The 18,430-nt window shown below is 30.3% G+C and overlaps 2 protein-coding genes across 2 annotated transcripts; one reads left to right on the forward strand and one right to left on the reverse strand.

The window, feature by feature from the left end:
* Positions 1-2,015: 2,015 nt before the first annotated feature.
* Positions 2,016-3,470, forward strand: LOC133679585 (photosystem I reaction center subunit III, chloroplastic-like). The gene is made up of 2 exons (XM_062102231.1): positions 2,016-2,838; positions 3,301-3,470. Exon 1 carries the CDS (start codon positions 2,152-2,154, stop codon positions 2,824-2,826), a length of 675 nt encoding a protein of 224 aa, XP_061958215.1. The 5' UTR covers positions 2,016-2,151; the 3' UTR covers positions 2,827-2,838; positions 3,301-3,470.
* On the reverse strand, positions 2,873-6,743 carry LOC133679595 (LOB domain-containing protein 4-like). Its single transcript, XM_062102243.1, has 2 exons — positions 6,357-6,743; positions 2,873-5,096 (listed from the first exon to the last, which is right to left on the reverse strand). Exons 1-2 carry the CDS (start codon positions 6,531-6,533, stop codon positions 4,761-4,763), a joined length of 513 nt encoding a protein of 170 aa, XP_061958227.1. The 5' UTR covers positions 6,534-6,743; the 3' UTR covers positions 2,873-4,760.
* Between the last annotated feature and the right edge of the window lie 11,687 nt (positions 6,744-18,430).

An 18,430-nucleotide genomic window follows, 5' to 3' on the forward strand; every position in this document is an offset into this window, starting at 1 on the left:
TTAACAGCTTAATTGATTGAATAAAAAGAATCAATAATCAGAAAAAATGTAAAAAAACTATAACAATTTGAAATAAAAAAGTGTATTTTTAATAAAAGAGTAAATTTTCTCATTTACGCACTTCTTTTTTTATTTCTTTAGAAGAAAATTATGATTATGAAAATAAGTTTGAATTAAAAAATTATGAATCAATCATCTCCTCAAACAAGAATTGATTTTAGAAATTAGTAATAATAAATTTTTAAAAATTATACAAAATGAGAACATTATTTAAAAATCATGCATATTAAATCAATACATTATTATCAATAAAGCAATGAATAATATTATTATAAAAAAATCCTTTTTTTTTTCCAGAAACAACGAGATTTTTTCTTATGAGGAGCATTTTTTTGAATAAAAGACTTAACAATTAAAATAAGGGTTTATCAGAATTCTCAATAATTTCAAACAAGTAAAAAAATATATTTCTTTAATCTAATCTCATTTTCTTATTAATATATCTCTTTATTGTAGGCATTGTTTTTTAAATAAAAATCTATCATGATCTCAGAAATAGTTTTTTTTTTATATTAAAATAACATCTTAATATTTTGTATGTGATTGAAGAAAAACAATTTAACAAATGTGATAGAATCATATAAAAATATATTAAAAAATTTTATTTTCATTAAATATTCATGAGAATTGTTTTTGCTCTAATACATAATAATTGAAAAGAAAATTATTTACATTCCCATAAATAACCTATAATATTATTCAATCATGAAAAATTGAATAATAATTAAATTACCATGTTAAGTAATTATTTTACAGTGCATTTCAATTAAAATTAAAAAAAATAAAGAAAATAAGTAGTGCCCGGGTTAGCCCAACAAAAAAAAGGCTCAACATGTCTAGGCATGCATGCTGGTTGTCCACCCTTTTTTTTTTTTTTTCCCTTAAGAAAACAAGCCGGACAACGTATTGAGTATTTTTTACTCTAAAAATTATTTTAGCTTATTTTCATTTAAAAAAATTTAAATAATATTCATATAATTACAATAAATCAATTTCTTAACTTAAAATATCCTTAAATCAATTCAATAACACAAAATTAAATTAGAAAAATAACTTTCTTAATTTTGAATTACTTTTTTCCGGAGATATAAAAGCAAAATAACACCGCAATGTTACTTCTTTCATTAAGAGAAAATCATCGACATCAATTTTATTTTATTTTATTCATTCCTAATCAACCGACCACTTTACCTCCCTTTATTATCTTTCAACTCTCTCGCTCTCCTCGTAAGTTTTAGGAATTGAAATGCAAAATAAATAAAATGTAGGATTGAAATGTAAAAAAATTAATAAACATGGACCAAAAAGGAGAAAAGAAAAAACATTTGGGACCAAAATTGTAAAAAACACGCCTCATGAAAAGTTTAAGAAAATAAAAGGAGGTTGCTTTTTTGATTCGATGTTAAATTTAATCCCTTTCATTTCTATTTTTTTTTATAAACAATCAAGTTGAATTTTATTTTACAAAATTGAACATTTCAAGATTTTTTTTACACCATAAAAACCAATCAGATAAGCAAATCAAAACCAGAATAGAAAATATTTCAAGGAAAAAAGAAGGAAAAACACTGTTGGAATCCATCCTGGTTGTTTTTTTTTTTTTTGTGATAGTGTTTTTCACCACAGCAATTAGCTTTCTTCTAATTATTGATGGAGTAACAATTTATGAATTTAACCATGACTGGAAATTTGAGGGTTGAATTCGAAACTGTCTTTATCAGTCGATGAAACAAGAGAATGTCGTCTTATCAGCAGCACATATGGATCGGTAAAAGAGAGTTCACGGTAAGCCCACGAACACAGTAGCCATTAATTGTAAGCTAATCTCTTATCCAAAAGCTACGGAGAGATAGATAGGGAATCTGAAACCCACAACAAAACACCCCTAACCAATGGCAACTGTCCACCTCAGCTTCCACACTCCTTTCATCTTATCCCCGCTACCACCACTAATTCCTCCTTCCAAGAATCTAAAAACCATCCCTCCGATCCACACTCTCCCTTCAATCCTCCTTCCTTGTTTCAACTATCTTTTCTTTCCGATTTAACACTAGATTGTAAGAAAGGAAGGAAAAAAACCCTAAGGCAAAAATGTCTCTTACTATACCAAGCAACCTCTCCATGTTGAAGCCAAAACTCGGGGTCTCTCAAATGACCCCAATAAAACCAAGATCGATGATTGTATGTTCAGCGTCACAAACACCATCAACACAAGAGAAATCATCATCACCACTCCAAGCATTCTCTGCTGCACTTGCACTCTCTTCCATCCTCTTATCAGCCCCGCTTCCTGCTGTTGCTGATATCTCTGGCCTAACCCCATGCAAAGATTCCAAACAATTTGCCAAGCGTGAGAAACAGCAGATTAAAAAGCTAGAATCTTCTCTAAAACTTTATTCACCAGATAGTGCACCTGCTTTGGCTATCAAAGCTACTGTCGAGAAGACAAAAAGAAGGTTTGACAACTACGGGAAGCAAGGGTTGCTATGTGGCTCAGATGGGCTACCTCACTTGATTGTGAGTGGTGACCAAAGGCACTGGGGTGAGTTTATCACACCAGGGATTTTGTTCTTGTACATTGCTGGATGGATTGGATGGGTTGGTAGGAGTTACTTGATTGCTATAAGTGACGAGAAGAAGCCAGCAATGAAGGAGATCATTATTGACGTGCCTTTGGCTACTGGTTTGATCTTTAGAGGTTTTTCTTGGCCTGTTGCTGCCTACAGAGAGTTTGTCAACGGTGATCTTGTTGTCAAGGATGTTTAGATCACCGCCCAGGTTTGTCTCTTTTTTCTATAGTTTAATTGTGTACTTTTTTTAGATCATTCATGCTTTATTCACTTAGAAATTAATCAGATATGGACGGAGAATCTTCCATAAACATAAATTATATAATTAAATTATAACCAAATACCATATTTCTAGTAGAATTTCCATTTACTTCCATAGGCAGGTCCAAATTGTAAGTGTAGTTAAGAGTATGAGGTCTATTGAAAACTGGTGTGGGGATTTTGTTCCCATTTTATTCATACTATTCAATGAACTAGTTTTTTTTTTTTTTTTTTTTTTTTTTTTTTTTTGTGTGTGTATGGCATTTTGGACTGGTTCATTAGTGATTGGTGGCGGGATTAATTAATGGGCCAAAAATTAAACTAAAAACTATGTGCTTATTTAATTTGGTTCTTTGATGCTAATGCCAATGTTGATTTTGTTTTTATCACTACTACTACTTTGGTACAGATATATTTGAGGGTCTGGCCAAGGAAAGGAGTGCGGGAGTGGTGCATTGCTTGGGATCGTGTGTTGACGAGGAGGGGGAGGTTTCTTGTGTTTTATTTCTGAACATTTACTTGTATGTATCGAATGCTTATGTTGGACACTGCGAAAATCTCAAGACAATGTTTTTTTTTTCTTGTGTGGTAAGAAGTTGACTAATTTACCATAACTTATTTTCTATAATATTATTAAACGTTAAAAAACAGAAATTTATTTTTTAAAAGGAAATTACTTTACAGCAACCCAAAAATCACCGAGCAATGTGCCATGCCATTCATGCTCCAGCGAGGACTAAAAAAACATAGAGAGTAGACTAGCTGACTCACTTGCTTATTATCGCTCGCAGCTCTTCCTAGAAAAAGAAACTTGCTCTGGAGTAAAGTAGTTGATCTATTTGGTGACATTTAGGATTGTTGCTAGAAATAATCAGGAAGGCTGCTGCGATAAACATTTCACTCTTAAAGTTTCTCTGACATACTCGGGGGAAGAAGATGAAATACACCGACCTCGAAGGTTTGATAAACACGCTTAACGGGCTTACACTTGAGAGTAAATTTGGATAATGGGTGCCCATGACTTCCTTCTATGGAGGCAAAAACTTGAAGTTTGACAAGTCTTTTCATTGGGCCAAATTACAGGCAAGTTTTCTGCTAGCATTTGAAGCCCATTCCTTGCTTTTTGTAGCTTCAGCAACTAAAACTAACCATCATGGGTATGCTTTCCTACTAAATTAGCACGAATTACTCGCAGATTAAAAGGGAAAAAAAATAAAAAAATCAGGATTTGTGCAAATCACAAACAGTTGATCTGGCATGCAAGTCTATATCAGTAGATGCTTGTGTCCGTTACTAATTCTTCACGTATCTTATAATAGACTTTCCAACCTCTCGATTCCAGTCCCATCGATGGAAAGTTGGGGATAGATGTGTACAAATATGAGCATCTGATATTCTTATAAAAACACAATATACAAAATCATTAAAGAATCTGCACATTATCAACCAAAGTGAAAACATTGCACCATGACTAAAAACAAAAGAGGGAAAACCAAAGTCAATATATTACTTAGCTTATATGGAAAATCCATCCAATGTTTACCCATAAAGTCCACAATCAACCAGTATATAACTAATTACTATAGTGTTAAATTAGTTAATCTAAAAATAAAAACAAAATATCTAAATAAATTTACGTTGAGATAATTACTACTATCATTACCACTGCCACCATCACTACTATAATTACTGCCACCATTATCATCACTACTAATATTTTGTGCTATACCCCTTTACCCATATGGATTCATAACGACAATATCAAAATTAAAAAATATATATATGTAGATTGAAAACATTGGAGACAGAATCAACCTAGATATAGTAGTAGTAAGGGTAGGCATGGCATAAAAAGGTAGCATGCGTATCCTAGCATGACCACATTGACTCTCCCAAGCTGGTGTGATCCACCATATCCATGTCGAACATCGGCTTCATTTGGGACCCCATGAGCCTAGAAGATGGCGACCCACTATTACTCGGGCTAGCAGGACTTAGCCCGTGGTTTGATAGTGTTGCTGTCTGCCTCACTCGCAGGTGCACCACCTCTGCCTGAGCCAGTGCCAACTGGGTCTGAAGGGCATCAATTTGTTGCTGTAGAGATGATATAGCACCCACGCACCCATACACTGGATCACGCACCCTGGCATTAGCTTCATACACCATGCTGCTAACCGCATCTCCTCGCTGATGCACCGGTAGTTCCTGATAAACACAAGGGACCATTTTATTTCTTCAATTTTACGGTATTTCCAAGTGTTTTGATCTTGAATTTCAAACTCGAAGGATCCTACACATACCTTATACACCTATCTTATCTTTAATTGAAATAATAATTATTTCTATTAATAAAATTGAAAATTTATGTTGGCCATGTGCACATGATATCATGATTACATAAAGCATGAGTCATTTATGCTGATGTGTGTACAGAGATCAAGTATAATTATACTTAGTTTTCTTGCATGATTTTTCATTTGGTCAATTGCAAGGTGCTCCATTCTTCTCTTTTGGGGTGCCTGTCTCTATCAGTTTTTTATTGGAATTACAAGCTTCCTTCCTCCACCGATTTTTTTTTATATACACATAAAACAAAAAATCTTTTCCTTGAAAAAAAAAATCAAGCTCTTTTTAGAAAATGGCATTAGTGTCCCTCTCGTTAAAGATGACGACAAGTCTGTAAGCGTTTTATGATCTAGGGGGTCATTTTTTTTAAAAAAGTCCAGCTTCTATCTTGTCATCCCTAAATTATTAAAATTATTGAGTGCAATTTACAAATCAACAACTTCACGTGATTTCTTATTATTTTTTTTAACAAAACAGCCCTTGATTGGTAAGAAAATAAAATAAAATAAAATATATCACATGGCCAGCAACTACTAGTAGAAAGCAAAACCACCCATAACATATATTTTTTACAAGAATATTTGTCTGCACTCCCATCTTAACCCCAGTAGTTAGATTAATAATTTGAGGGAAGGAAAGAGGCCCTTGTCTCTATCCCATCGAATGATGAAGAATTAGGAGGTTAAACTCATCTATCATGTAGATGGATTGATGTTAATTATTTGTTAAACACGCTTTATTTTGTTTATGGATTGAAAAAAAAAAAAGCATCTCCCCATCACTCTAAAACGTCTTTCTTCGAATTACAGGAACTGACCCAAAGATTTCACAAGTATTTTTTGTACACACATGTAAAATCAACTGAAGACCATCAAAATGGGCATCAAATTAAGGAAGCAAATATAACTTCAGAAGAAAATTATTACCCCCAAATCATGTAAAAATGACTTCAAATGAATTATAGTTCAAAAGTTTAGCTTTAAGTTCAATCAAAGTAGAAAGAAGTCATTTTGTCTGCCCATGAAGTTGCTCCCAATCATACCCTTAAGTTCGTTTTCTGCAAGATGAAGGCTTAAAAGTGTTATAAAGACCAAGGAGTGTAGCTAGATAGGAACCGACCTGTAACATCTTGTTGACATTACTCGCACCAAAAACCTTGTGCACATTAGCAAACTTCTGGGGCTCATCTGCTGGAAAATAAGGGGCAAACACGCAATCTTGGGCGCACCTTCTCCTTAGAAGCTTGCATGCTGCACATGGTGCGGGTGCACCTTGTTTCCTGCCACCCTCCTTCATAGTGCCAAATGTCCGTTCTAGGGTAACACTAAACCCAACAATCTCTACTGTGGTGAGCAAACTGCCCTTCAATTTATACGGAGCTTTGCCCTTAGAGAAAGGACAGGGAGGTCTAGCTAGAGATGGTTAAAAAGACAAGGATATATATGGCTATAGTGTGGAAGAGGGAGGAGCACAGAAAAGTGGGAAATAGTATTGCTAGGAAAAAGAGAGCAGGCAGGCATGAAGAGGGGGGGTAGTGGTGAATGGTGATTATATAAGCAAAATCAGTACATCTGATACGGGCCCCACAAAAGGAAACCTCATAGATTTTGGTCGACAAAAAACATCTCTTGTAATGTGACATCTTTTAGCGCTCTTTTTTTTTTTTGTTAATTTTATAATAATTTCACACACAAAGATGACGACAATGCCGTTTATTTAATATTTTGTTCTTTAAAAAAGTAATTTTTAAAAATGTTTTATGTACTAATATTAAAAATAAATTTTAAAAAATAAAAAATATATTATTTTAATATATTTATAAAAAAAATCACTCTAAAACATAACTTCTACTACATTTTTAAAAAGTAAAAAATACTAAATCCGTGGTCCATAAGTTATTATCATTTATTGATTTGTTTATAATTTTATCCCTGGTTTTGAAGAATTCAAATCCTAAGAGATATAAAAAAATCCATTTACCATCTAATTAAAATTAAAATTAAAATAAAGCTTTTTAGTGCCAAATTTTAAGGCACCAATTTAATGATAGCGTAAATATGAGATGAATGATAATAAGGAAGGCATGATTTTGCTGGGGATTTTGCTGTGTTAAAGATGTGTAATGATGTTCTTTTGGTCGGCCCTTCCACGTATTTGAATCACAATGATGCAGCTAGCCAATGGTGTTTTTCTTCTTCTTCTTTTTTTCCCATTAAAGTACTATTGGCCTTTGGACTCTGTACGGGAGACCTCATCCTACTTTCTTAACTTTAAAAAGTTACAAGAGATACCAAAAAAAAAAAAGAAAAAAAAAAAGAAGAAGACTCAGTACAGTTCAAGAAAGAAAAACCTCATTACAGTGTATTACTATTTGCAAATTTGATTTTAAATTGCTATAAAATATAAATTTTTATCAGGAAGACATTTATTCATGCTAGTGTATTACTATTATGATTGATGTATACATCAAGTAGTTAAAGACTATGTTGTTGTTCTGCGCTATGCGCCATGCCGTCGTAGACCAGATTAATTTTTTTAATAAAAAATAATCAAATATCGTAAGCATGTTTAAAGAAGCAAAAAAAATTAGCAAACCCGCCTCGAATCGGAACATGTAAATAGAATAACCCAATAGAAGGCAAAACATGAAAAATTACAAAGCACGATTGTAAAGCCATGCTCTAGGTCATAAGATTGAGATAACAAAAGAAGAAGAAGAATTGAAGAAAATTATGAAGCTTAATTTTTTTTAAAAAAAACCAATGAGACCGAATGTTAAAAATAAAATTAATGTTAAAAAACCTGAAAAAGACTGATATCAACCCAAGTTAAATTTCTAACCTTGTGACTCAGGTTATGAGATCGGGATCATTCCATCGAGCAAAACCACAAAATCCAATTCTCAACTAATCTAATGTCAAATGATGAAATTAAAAAAAAAATTATTTTACAAAAGAATAAGAACTAAATCTAAAATAAAAATAAATTAAGAGGGCAACTTACAATTCTTGATTGGAGGATGAAGTTAAAAATAAAATCCAGTTTTACAAAAGGACAAACAAAATAGTAATCAAAATAATGAAGATCAAATTTAAAAACAATAAGAGGACAACTTAAAATTTTGGATTGAAAGATTAAATTAAAAATAAAATAAAATTTTACTAGACAAATTAAAAAGTATGAAGATCAATTTTGAAATCAAAACAAAATCAAAGGACAACTTATATTTTCTTATAGACAACATGAGAATTCCAAGGAAAGTAGAGAGGAATGAGGGAAATAAAAAAGAAACAACCGCCGAAGCTACAATATCACTCGTTACGATACACGTGTCGCCACAAATAGAAGTGGACGTCGAGGTGCTTCCAATGCAACGATGGGAGGTGGTGTTTGGACACTGAAGCCACATGCATTACCACAAACCTGCAATTTCTTTCACCTAATGACATGTGTAGTGCATTCACCAACCAATCTTGACCCGTCGATAACTGTAATTCCCTATATTTATTTTAGTTTCAATTCTTGTCCATTGAAACCTAATTGTTCTAAATAAGTCGAATGTTGTTTTATTTAGCAAAAAATTAGCTTCAACTGAACACCAAAAATATCTCTCAATATTATGAGATCCATGCATAAAAACAATTAAAATAAATTACCAAGCAAAATACCAAATAAAACCAATGTGAAGGGATCAAATTGAAAAGAAAAAAACACCGAGGGACCAAAATTAAAAAAGTTACATGAAGTTATCCTTGACCATGTAAATCAGTCCTTGATGTTGCAAAAAAAAAAAAAAGATTGAACATTTCTTTAAGATTCAAATTTGGTCATCGAGGCACTAATTATTTTAAATTAATAAAATTGAATTTTGTTTCAAAAAATTTCATGCTGTTGTGTTTAGTTGTATAAAATTATTTCAACTTTGATTTTTTATAGCGTTTCCTTGCAATAAACATATATTTTTTTAAAACTAGAAATATAATTCAAAACTCTATAGAAAGTGGGGAATGCACTAATATAAGTTGCTAAACTTCAGGAATGATATGAAATATTTTGAATTTTTTTTACAGTTCTAGTAATAATTTCTCAGGGACTAAGATGATATTATGCATATAATGAAGAGACTAAAGTGGTTTTTTTTTGAAAAGTTGTGGAGCCATGGCCCTTCAATCCAAGCTGACGCGCCGCCTCTGCACCTAAAGCTGACCAAATGTTTTAAAAATTTAGTCAAGGCTCAGAACTAGTTTTTTTTTTTTTTTTTTTATTATTAAATCCAAGCACCACTTAAGTTATTGAACTACATGATTTTGTCTCGATAAAAAATTTATTCAATACTTTCAAAGACAATGGAGAAAATAAAGGCACTTATTTTTCTTGCTATATTGGATAAAAACTAGTATCAGTCATGCAAGAGTTCGGCATGCTAAAAAAATGCTAGTCGGAATACCATCCTTGTTATAGCACGAGTTGTGTATTAAATAAAGTAATACAATGGTGGCGTAGGTTATCGGTTTTTGTAGGGTTTTTTTTTTTTTTTTCCAGTTGGTGGGTGATCCGATGTATGGGTTGGAATTCTAGCTTTTAAATTCCACGCCTTTATTTTTGATCTTTGAGTGATACAGCATTTTATGAAGTATAAAATAGTGTGAACTTATAGAATAATTAAAAGAAAGAACTTGATTTAAAATGGACTAGGTGCACTGCCTATATGTGTCTCCCTTTTATTTTCCATGGCTACTGTGATGACTTTGGTATAGTCAACATATAGGATTTATATAAAAAGAAGATGTAATTGATTTCTGGAGTGTTTGAAATAATGATAAATGTTGTTTTTTAAAGTATTTTTTGTTTAAAAATATATTTTAATATTTTAATGTATTAATTAATTTGAAACAAAAAAAATTAAAAAATTGATGAAATGATGGAGCAACCACTATGCCAAACAAGAACTTACTTGGAAAATAAAAAGCATCTTGATCATTGGTCTTGCATTAATTAAAAAGAAAAAACCTTGAAGATTCTTATAAAGTTTATAATGTAAATACAGAAAAGAAGATAGTGATTGAAAGCACTCTTGTTAGAAAAGTTGATCAAATAGGATGGTTTTTTCCAAGCTAGGAAATATTTAATGTAAACAATTTTTTAGGACATTATACTGATTACATTCCAAATATATATTGTTTTTTTTTAAAATAAATAAATCATGTAATGATGTAAAATTTGAGTTTGATTAGTTAGGATAGGAAAAAAAGGATAATAAAAAAATATAGAGCTAAAAGTAACATGGATAAATGACGTACTTTTTTTATTAAATATTTTCTATTTAATTAGTCCTTTAAAATACAATCTAAACAACTCTATTTATACCAGTAAAAACTTCATAAACAAATCTAAAAAAAATATATAAACCAAATATAAAAAAAATCCTAAACAAACTAGGAAAAATATTACAAATCCTAAACAATAACTTCTAAGCCTTCTTAGAAGACCTTTCTAATCTCTTATTGTTATGAAAAATTAAATTTATAGAAAATAGAGCCTCTAAAATCTTTGAACAAAATCTTAGTCCAATCCAACGACTAGATTAAGAGTTATACACAATAACATAAAGCTGCATGTTAAAGAAAAATCTCACACATCAATCTCACCAGGTTGGAAAGAACTTGTCCTCAAGTTCAAATTGCTCTTTTTTCAATATCATGGATATCCAATCAAGACTTTTCAACCCCTTTTATTTATTCTCTTCAACTATATAATAATTCTAGATATCAATTTTTGTTTTTTTTTTATTTAAAATTTGTATAAAAAACAGCAATTCATGAATTATTTCTTTTCCATTGACTTCTAAAGTAATGAATTCCAAACTTCAAACTTGCTTTACCAATATTTTTGTATCCACATAATCCTTGAACACACCTACCTTTGTGATAACATTAACCTTGTAATCAAAAGGATCAATATAGTTTAAATTAACAATTTTCTTTTCTTGACACTTTCCATGTTTTATTTGTACTGAACTTTTATTTTATTAACAAGTATACAATCAATAATATCATCACTATTATTATTATTATTATTATTATTATTATTGTTTGTGATATCGTTATTAACATAATCACCATCAAAATAAACATAATAAATTGATAGAGAATATTGATCCACATCAATCTTACAATAAAAGAGATAACCAAAATCTCTATGATACTCATCCCAATCAAGAAGCTTCCTCCTCTACTCATGCTTCTAAAACAAGTTTTCAAAATTAGCTATAAATTTGTGATCACTTTTATCATGATTACTCTGCCTCTTCACCTCTTCTAACTGACAGGTTAATTTTGCAACCTCTTTTTAATTTTGCAATATATTTTTGCATGTCTTCTATTACCGGTTCTTGAATATTTCTCTCATGAGAAAACCTTCTTATTCCTTTTTTACTTGAACACATTTTGCCTAGCAACCTTTTTTAACCACAATTATTTAGTAACCCACAACAAACAAAATAACCTAAGATTGCAGCACAAAACAAGCAATAACCTAAGATTGTTGGGCTTTGATACCTACTAACATAGACAGAAATAGCACTAGAAAGACAACAAGTGCAATAACATAAAATTGTATTGAATAGGGATCACATATAAACCCTAATTCAATTTTTTTTACTAGAAATTTTTTCTTTTATTAGTCTCCTGAAATACAAGCTAAACAACTCTATTTACACTAGTAAAAATTTCCTACATAAATCTAGAAAAATAATAAAAGAGTTTTAAACCAAATATAGAAAAATATTCTAAACAAACAAGGAAAAATATTGCAAATCCTAATAACTTCTAGGACTTATTGAAAGATTTTTTTTTATATCTGATGGCTACGAAATCTTAACCTTATAAAAAGCATGACTTCTAAAATTTTTGAGCAAAATTTCAGTTCAATCCAACGGTTAAATAAATAATGATGCCCAATAACATAAAGCTACGTGTTAGAGAAAAAGTTTCCACATCAATTAAACATGTGGGCAAAGCTGTAAAGAGAAAGTATATCACCATTAATTTTATTTTTCTTCCCTCTAAAACAAAAAGAAAAAAGAAAAAGAAAAAGAAAGACCATTGACCTTAGCTAATGTCATCAAACCGCGACCATCCTCCATGCTCAAATGCCATAAATATCCATGTTTTTTGAGTTTATCAGTAAAGTAAATGTATTACAAGGATAGTTTTTATACATTGTATTTCATAAATATTAGCCTTTGTGTCTGCATTTCACCGCGGGGCTAAACTATTTTTCTGCAAAAAATGATGATGAGGTACTATAAATGTGTTTTAAAAAAGAAAGACTTGATTGGGTCGAATAAACTAATTTTATTTGAATTAGAGAAAAAGAAAAGAAGTAAAATACATGGATCAAATTTAAAAAGAAAAGTGATTAGGATAACCTGGGGAAAAAATATTTTTTCAAAGGGAACAGACAATGTATCTCAATTCATAGTTTATTAAATACAAAAGAACAAAATGAGATGAAAAAAAGGAAATAAAACAATCAGTCTCAATTAACCTGAGTTAACATGATAAATCTGTAACTCTGGTAATCAGTGTTGAGCCAATCTAGGATATCCTTTCAAATTCATAACCCAGATCATGAGAATAAAATAAATACATAATAAGCCTCTTTTCTTACAAAAAAAATGTGTTAACTTTTTAAATCCATGACCCAAGTCATTAGATCCAAAACACCATATTTCAAAAACTATGGAGTCTAATTCCTAATAAATCAAATATTGAAGGATAAAATTGAAAAAAAAATTATTTACACAAAAGGATCTAAAAAATAGCAATTAAAATAATAAGGATCAAAATTGAAATACAAGATAAATTTTATATTTGGTTGGAGGGTGAAATTAAAAAAAATCAATTTAGCAAAAGGACAAAAAATCCAAAGAATAAGGATCGAGATTGACATAAAAAATAAAAACAAATTGTTGATTAAATGATGACATTGAAAAGAATAATAACTTTTACAAAAGGGCCAAGAAAATAAATTAGAAATAAAAAAAACAAGGACCAAATTGAAAAACATAATACCATCAATTTGGATTGAAAGATAAAATTAAAAACCAATAAAATTTTACAAAAAGCAAAAGGAAAAAAAAACTAGAAATCAAAAGAATAAGGATCAAATTGAAAAAAATAATATACGTTAAAGTGAGACTGAATGATAAAATTAAAAGCAAGTAAAACTTTTATAGAAGAGCCATGAAAAAAAATAAAAATCAAACGAATAAGGACTGGAATTGAAATATCAATAACAAAGAGAGTCAAATTGTAATTTTTGCAGGAGGAGAGAGAGAGAAAAAAAGCTGACTGTTGACAAATTGGATCACCGCTGCCTACACGCACCATTCCATTTGGAAAAGAACGTGACGATGCTTTCAATGACATGATGAAAGATTATTTTTGGACATGAGAAGGTACCGAACATGATCACGCGCCCTACCTTTTTGTTTTTGCTTTTTACTTATATTTATTCATATACCAAATTACCCTTAAGTTGACTTAATAATATCCAAAAAATCATTTTAAAAAGATGAAAAAGCCCTTTGACTCTAGGTTTAAGTTTTTTTGCTTTTAAGAATATTTTGGTCATTTTACTGTGCTTTTTAATTGTTTATTATTTTTTTATATTAATTTGATCAAATACTAAATTTTTCATCAGCTAACATCGTAATAAAAAAAATTATTGTGAAAATTAAAAAATTCTCCTTGATGCTAATTTTATTTTTTTGAAAGTGGTAAATTTTTTGGGTGAAGAAACAAAAATATCATTATATTATTCCAATAAATACTATTCTGGAGCTACAATATTTTTACAAGTCCAATTAGTTTCTTTTAATATATATGCAACATAGATTTTACGTAGGCAAATCGATCTTATATAAGTTGGGGCAGTTTCAAAACTTACAATCATTTTTAGAATATGAATCCTACATGATAATAATAATAATAATAATAATATGAAAAAGTGAATTCACTTATTAACGAGATTAAATCTTTAAGGATTTGTCATTTCTTATTTATGTTATTCCTTCATCTTCTTCTTTTAAGAGAAAAGTATATATGGCCAAAATAAAATAAAAATGCCCATTAAATTCACAAAAGAAAAGTTATAAACGTTACAAGGATGTTCTTGTCAACCAGCAGTATTGTTCACATTGAAAACACATTAATATCTGTCCTAATTTTTTTTTTTTAATGAAAACTGTCCTAACTTTCCATAGGTCTCAGAACATGGGTTCTTGCGTATAATGATTTATAACATAGACTAACAAACAAGCATAAGAGATAAGAGAGAAGAATGCTTTCCAAATTTATGTAAGCAATTCAAACCAGAATCATGTTACTATCATCAAATTTGAGTGATCCCTACGTGTTTTTTCTTTGATCTGTACAACCTATGCTGCTGCCCACATGCGTTCAAACAGTCGGCAGATTGTAACAGAGCTGATCTATCCATCTCCTGGCTAAACCTTCCAGTCTTGTTCAAATAATGAATCCTCCGACATGTGCTGGAGAGATTGTCTTGATGTCTTCTTGACACTTTGCATGAGACTACTGGTTAGAACGTTGTTTTCACTCTAGCCATTACACGTGGTTTGCCAACCAAAATACCATTGCACGTTAGGGCAAGATTAGATCCTGAAGTTGACCCCATTTTTGCTCCGCCATGTATAGCAGGCTCATTGAAGAAAACAAAAGAAATGAAATTTCCTCATGCGTCATTTTACAGTACGTAGGGACCATTAATTCAAGCTCTAAAATACTGACTAAAGAACGATTTCGGTTGACAGCATCATATGAGCATATTCTCCACTTTATTTTTTTAATTTCTTTTTGTATGATGGAGAGCATTTTGGTCCCAATAAACCTCTCAAAGTCTCGTCACAAGTTCTAGCATGCACCTAACACTAAGCTGCTCGATCCCAAGAGGTTTTAATGACTTTGATATATATCCCAGTTAGAGTTAGCGTTCACTTTACTTGTCGGTGCCAATTCTCAAATAGTTCATAAAATCATTTGACATTGATCTTAAAAATCCCACAAAATCAAACTTTCACTTTCATCCATTATCAAAAAATTCATAAATACAAATAAAAATATTGATGAAAAAGTTCCGTCAGTAAATTACAATAATCTTTGCCGACATAATTTAATTTTTATTTATATATTCATCAATAAATACCAACAAAAAAATAATTAGTATATACCGAGAAAATAAAAAAAAATATTATAATGGAATTTAAAAAGTCAAATTATACCGCCATGTCACATGATAAAACTAATTATTATTATTATTATTTTCAAAAATCATAGAAGAAAGCATATTGCAGACGTTGGAAATATAATTGAATTCACCTTGTAAGTGCCATAACTATATTTTATTGACTCTCTTTATCCAAATGACATTGTATGAATCAAATTTCACAACTCAGTCTTTAAAAAGGTATAACAACAATCAATAATCAAATGAAATGCCTTTTGAATTGCCAATACCTCAACTTCATTAGATTTTTTTTTTATCATCATCGATCGAGCAAGTAGGTGCGTCAATTAAGTTTATGATATAAGTATCATTATTAAGTCAGTAGCTTATTTAGAAAGCAGGCGTGTCAATTTGATCAATATAGCCACCACTAGAATGGTAAGATTTATCAATGTAATTTTTTGTTGGTATCTATACTCATACTTTGTCGGTATGAATTCTATTGATGGGCTTATAAATAAAAATAATCTGTTCAAAAAACTCTCGTTGGTGATTTGTGGTATATCAGTGATAATTTTACCGATAGATTTATTAATGGTAAAAACACTCTATTTTTTTTTCCTGGTTCATTTCATCAATATTTTCATCGATGAATATAACATATCAATGATAGAAAAATCATATGTCATTCTATTGAGTGAAATTTTTTGCCCATCAGTATTTCCTTCGATGAATTTGACATATAACCGTTAAACATACCGTCTGTTTTCGTCAGTGAGTAAATAGTGGCAGTGATATTTGCTGCAATTCTTTTCCAACTATATGGAATATACCAATGGATGAAGTCTGTCGTTAACCCCGTCAGTAATAATTTAAAAATATGTTTTTCTTAAAAAATCTATTAACAAAAATTAAAAATAATTAAAATAAAATAAATTAATATAAACATCAAATATTTATTACAAATTTAAATATTTATATATTCAAATACAATTAATCTAGAATAAAGGTGCTAAAGGAGGAGGAGGAGTAGGAGGAGTAGGAGGAGATGGGTCTTTGTCGGGATCGTAGGGCGAATAAGAGGGATCATATGTATCACCCATCTGTGATCTCATCTTTATTACCAATCGGTGGAGTTCAGTCATCTCAGCACCGAGTCGTTCATAATCAGCAGCAAAATGGATCGTTCGGGCTTGAACTTATTAGTCTAAAATCGCCTTGAACTTTAGAGCTTGAATGCTCCAAACCAATTACGAGCATCCAATGGTTGAAATATTGTGGTCGTTCGCAAGTCTTTGGCCATAATGTTAGAGATACCATACATCTAATTTTTATCGAGCCTACTGGATGATCTTGCCCTCAACCATAAATCCGGATCAAGATCTGGATGGATTGAAGGAACGCCATCGTATCTCTTCTTCAACCGGGTGTTATATGTATCTTGAAAAAAAATTAGAAAATCATACATTCATACAACAATTTTTTATGAGAAAAAGCTATAAAACAAGTAGACACCCAAATAAAATGCATATACTACAAAAATATATAATAAAAATTAACATTTTAAAATTAAGTTCAAATAAAAAAATTGGGCAATTTTGCTTGCTTGAAGCGGAGAATCCTTAATAAAATTTGAATCAGAATATGGATGCTAACAAATTGAGTGTTGAGATGATAGAATTTGTAGTGAGGGGTTGATTTTTGATAAAATAAAAGGGTTGTGTTGTCTGATGCAGAGAGAAATGGAGAAAGAAGAAGAAATAAGAGAGGGAGAGAGAATGGTTGCTTGCCAGGTCATAAATTAAATATTACAGACAGATTTATCGACGGATTTTAATCTGTTAATAATTCTGTCTATAAAAATGACATGTTATTGTACTTTTTATCTTTTTTTTTGTATCTTTTTTTTTTTACTGTAATTCTTTTAGTATATACTGAAAGAATATTTATATCGGTATTTTCTGATGAATATTACAAAGACATATTCAGTCAGAAAAATTCACCGTAATTTATTGAAGAAAATATTATATTAATGTGTACATTTATGTTTGCCAGTTTTCTGGTAACAAACAATTTAGTTGGCTTTAGCGTCATAAATACAAGACACCATGGAATATTAGTACATTTGACAAGTATCTCGAAGTCTAGTAGCCATTAGCATTAGGAAAAGCCTTGCTATAATACCCAACGTTAATCAAATATATTTAGCCATGCAGAAGTAGCCCATATATGCTTAACAATTCCCAACAAACTTAATAAAAAATAACAAAGGAAATATTCATTGTGTCGGAAATTGTATTCCTCTCTTTCAAATAAAGATAACTTGTAATACACTTAATTACTTCTCATATATATATATATATATATGTATATATATATATACATATACATATATATATATATATATATGTATATGTATATATATAGCTTAGGACGATATATAATTAATTGGATGCTTTATATTGTTAGCCAAAAATGAATATTAGTAAGTGTAGCTCAAAATCCAGCGATATGATCATTAAAGAGAAAACTGTTGTCTATTAAGTAAGTAAATTGAGATTTTAAAGCAATGATTACTAAACTTGTAGATCAATATATGATTAATTAAATGAAGAACTTACTTTAGCTTTAGCCAGCGCATGCAAATTTCATGTCCTTTTACAATGACAAGAAAGAGATTAAAAACATCAAAATGGTCCAATTAAATCCAATTTTTATAAAAATAACCATATGTGGTGGGTAAATCAATCTTAGGTGGCCCCCGTTAAACTAACTCATAATGAAGTTCTCAATGGCAAAATCTTTTGAGTTAATGGATACAATAATTGTATATTAGTCAACTGTGGGGTTTCCTTGCATTTGGTCAATGAATATGCTTCAAGAACACACTAATTACATCTCCCACTAACCCTAAAAACATAGTTGAGAATTTTGCAAAACGT

The sequence above is a fragment of the Populus nigra genome, chromosome 1, assembly GCF_951802175.1.
Source record: "Populus nigra chromosome 1, ddPopNigr1.1, whole genome shotgun sequence".
Taxonomy (NCBI): domain Eukaryota; kingdom Viridiplantae; phylum Streptophyta; class Magnoliopsida; order Malpighiales; family Salicaceae; genus Populus; species Populus nigra.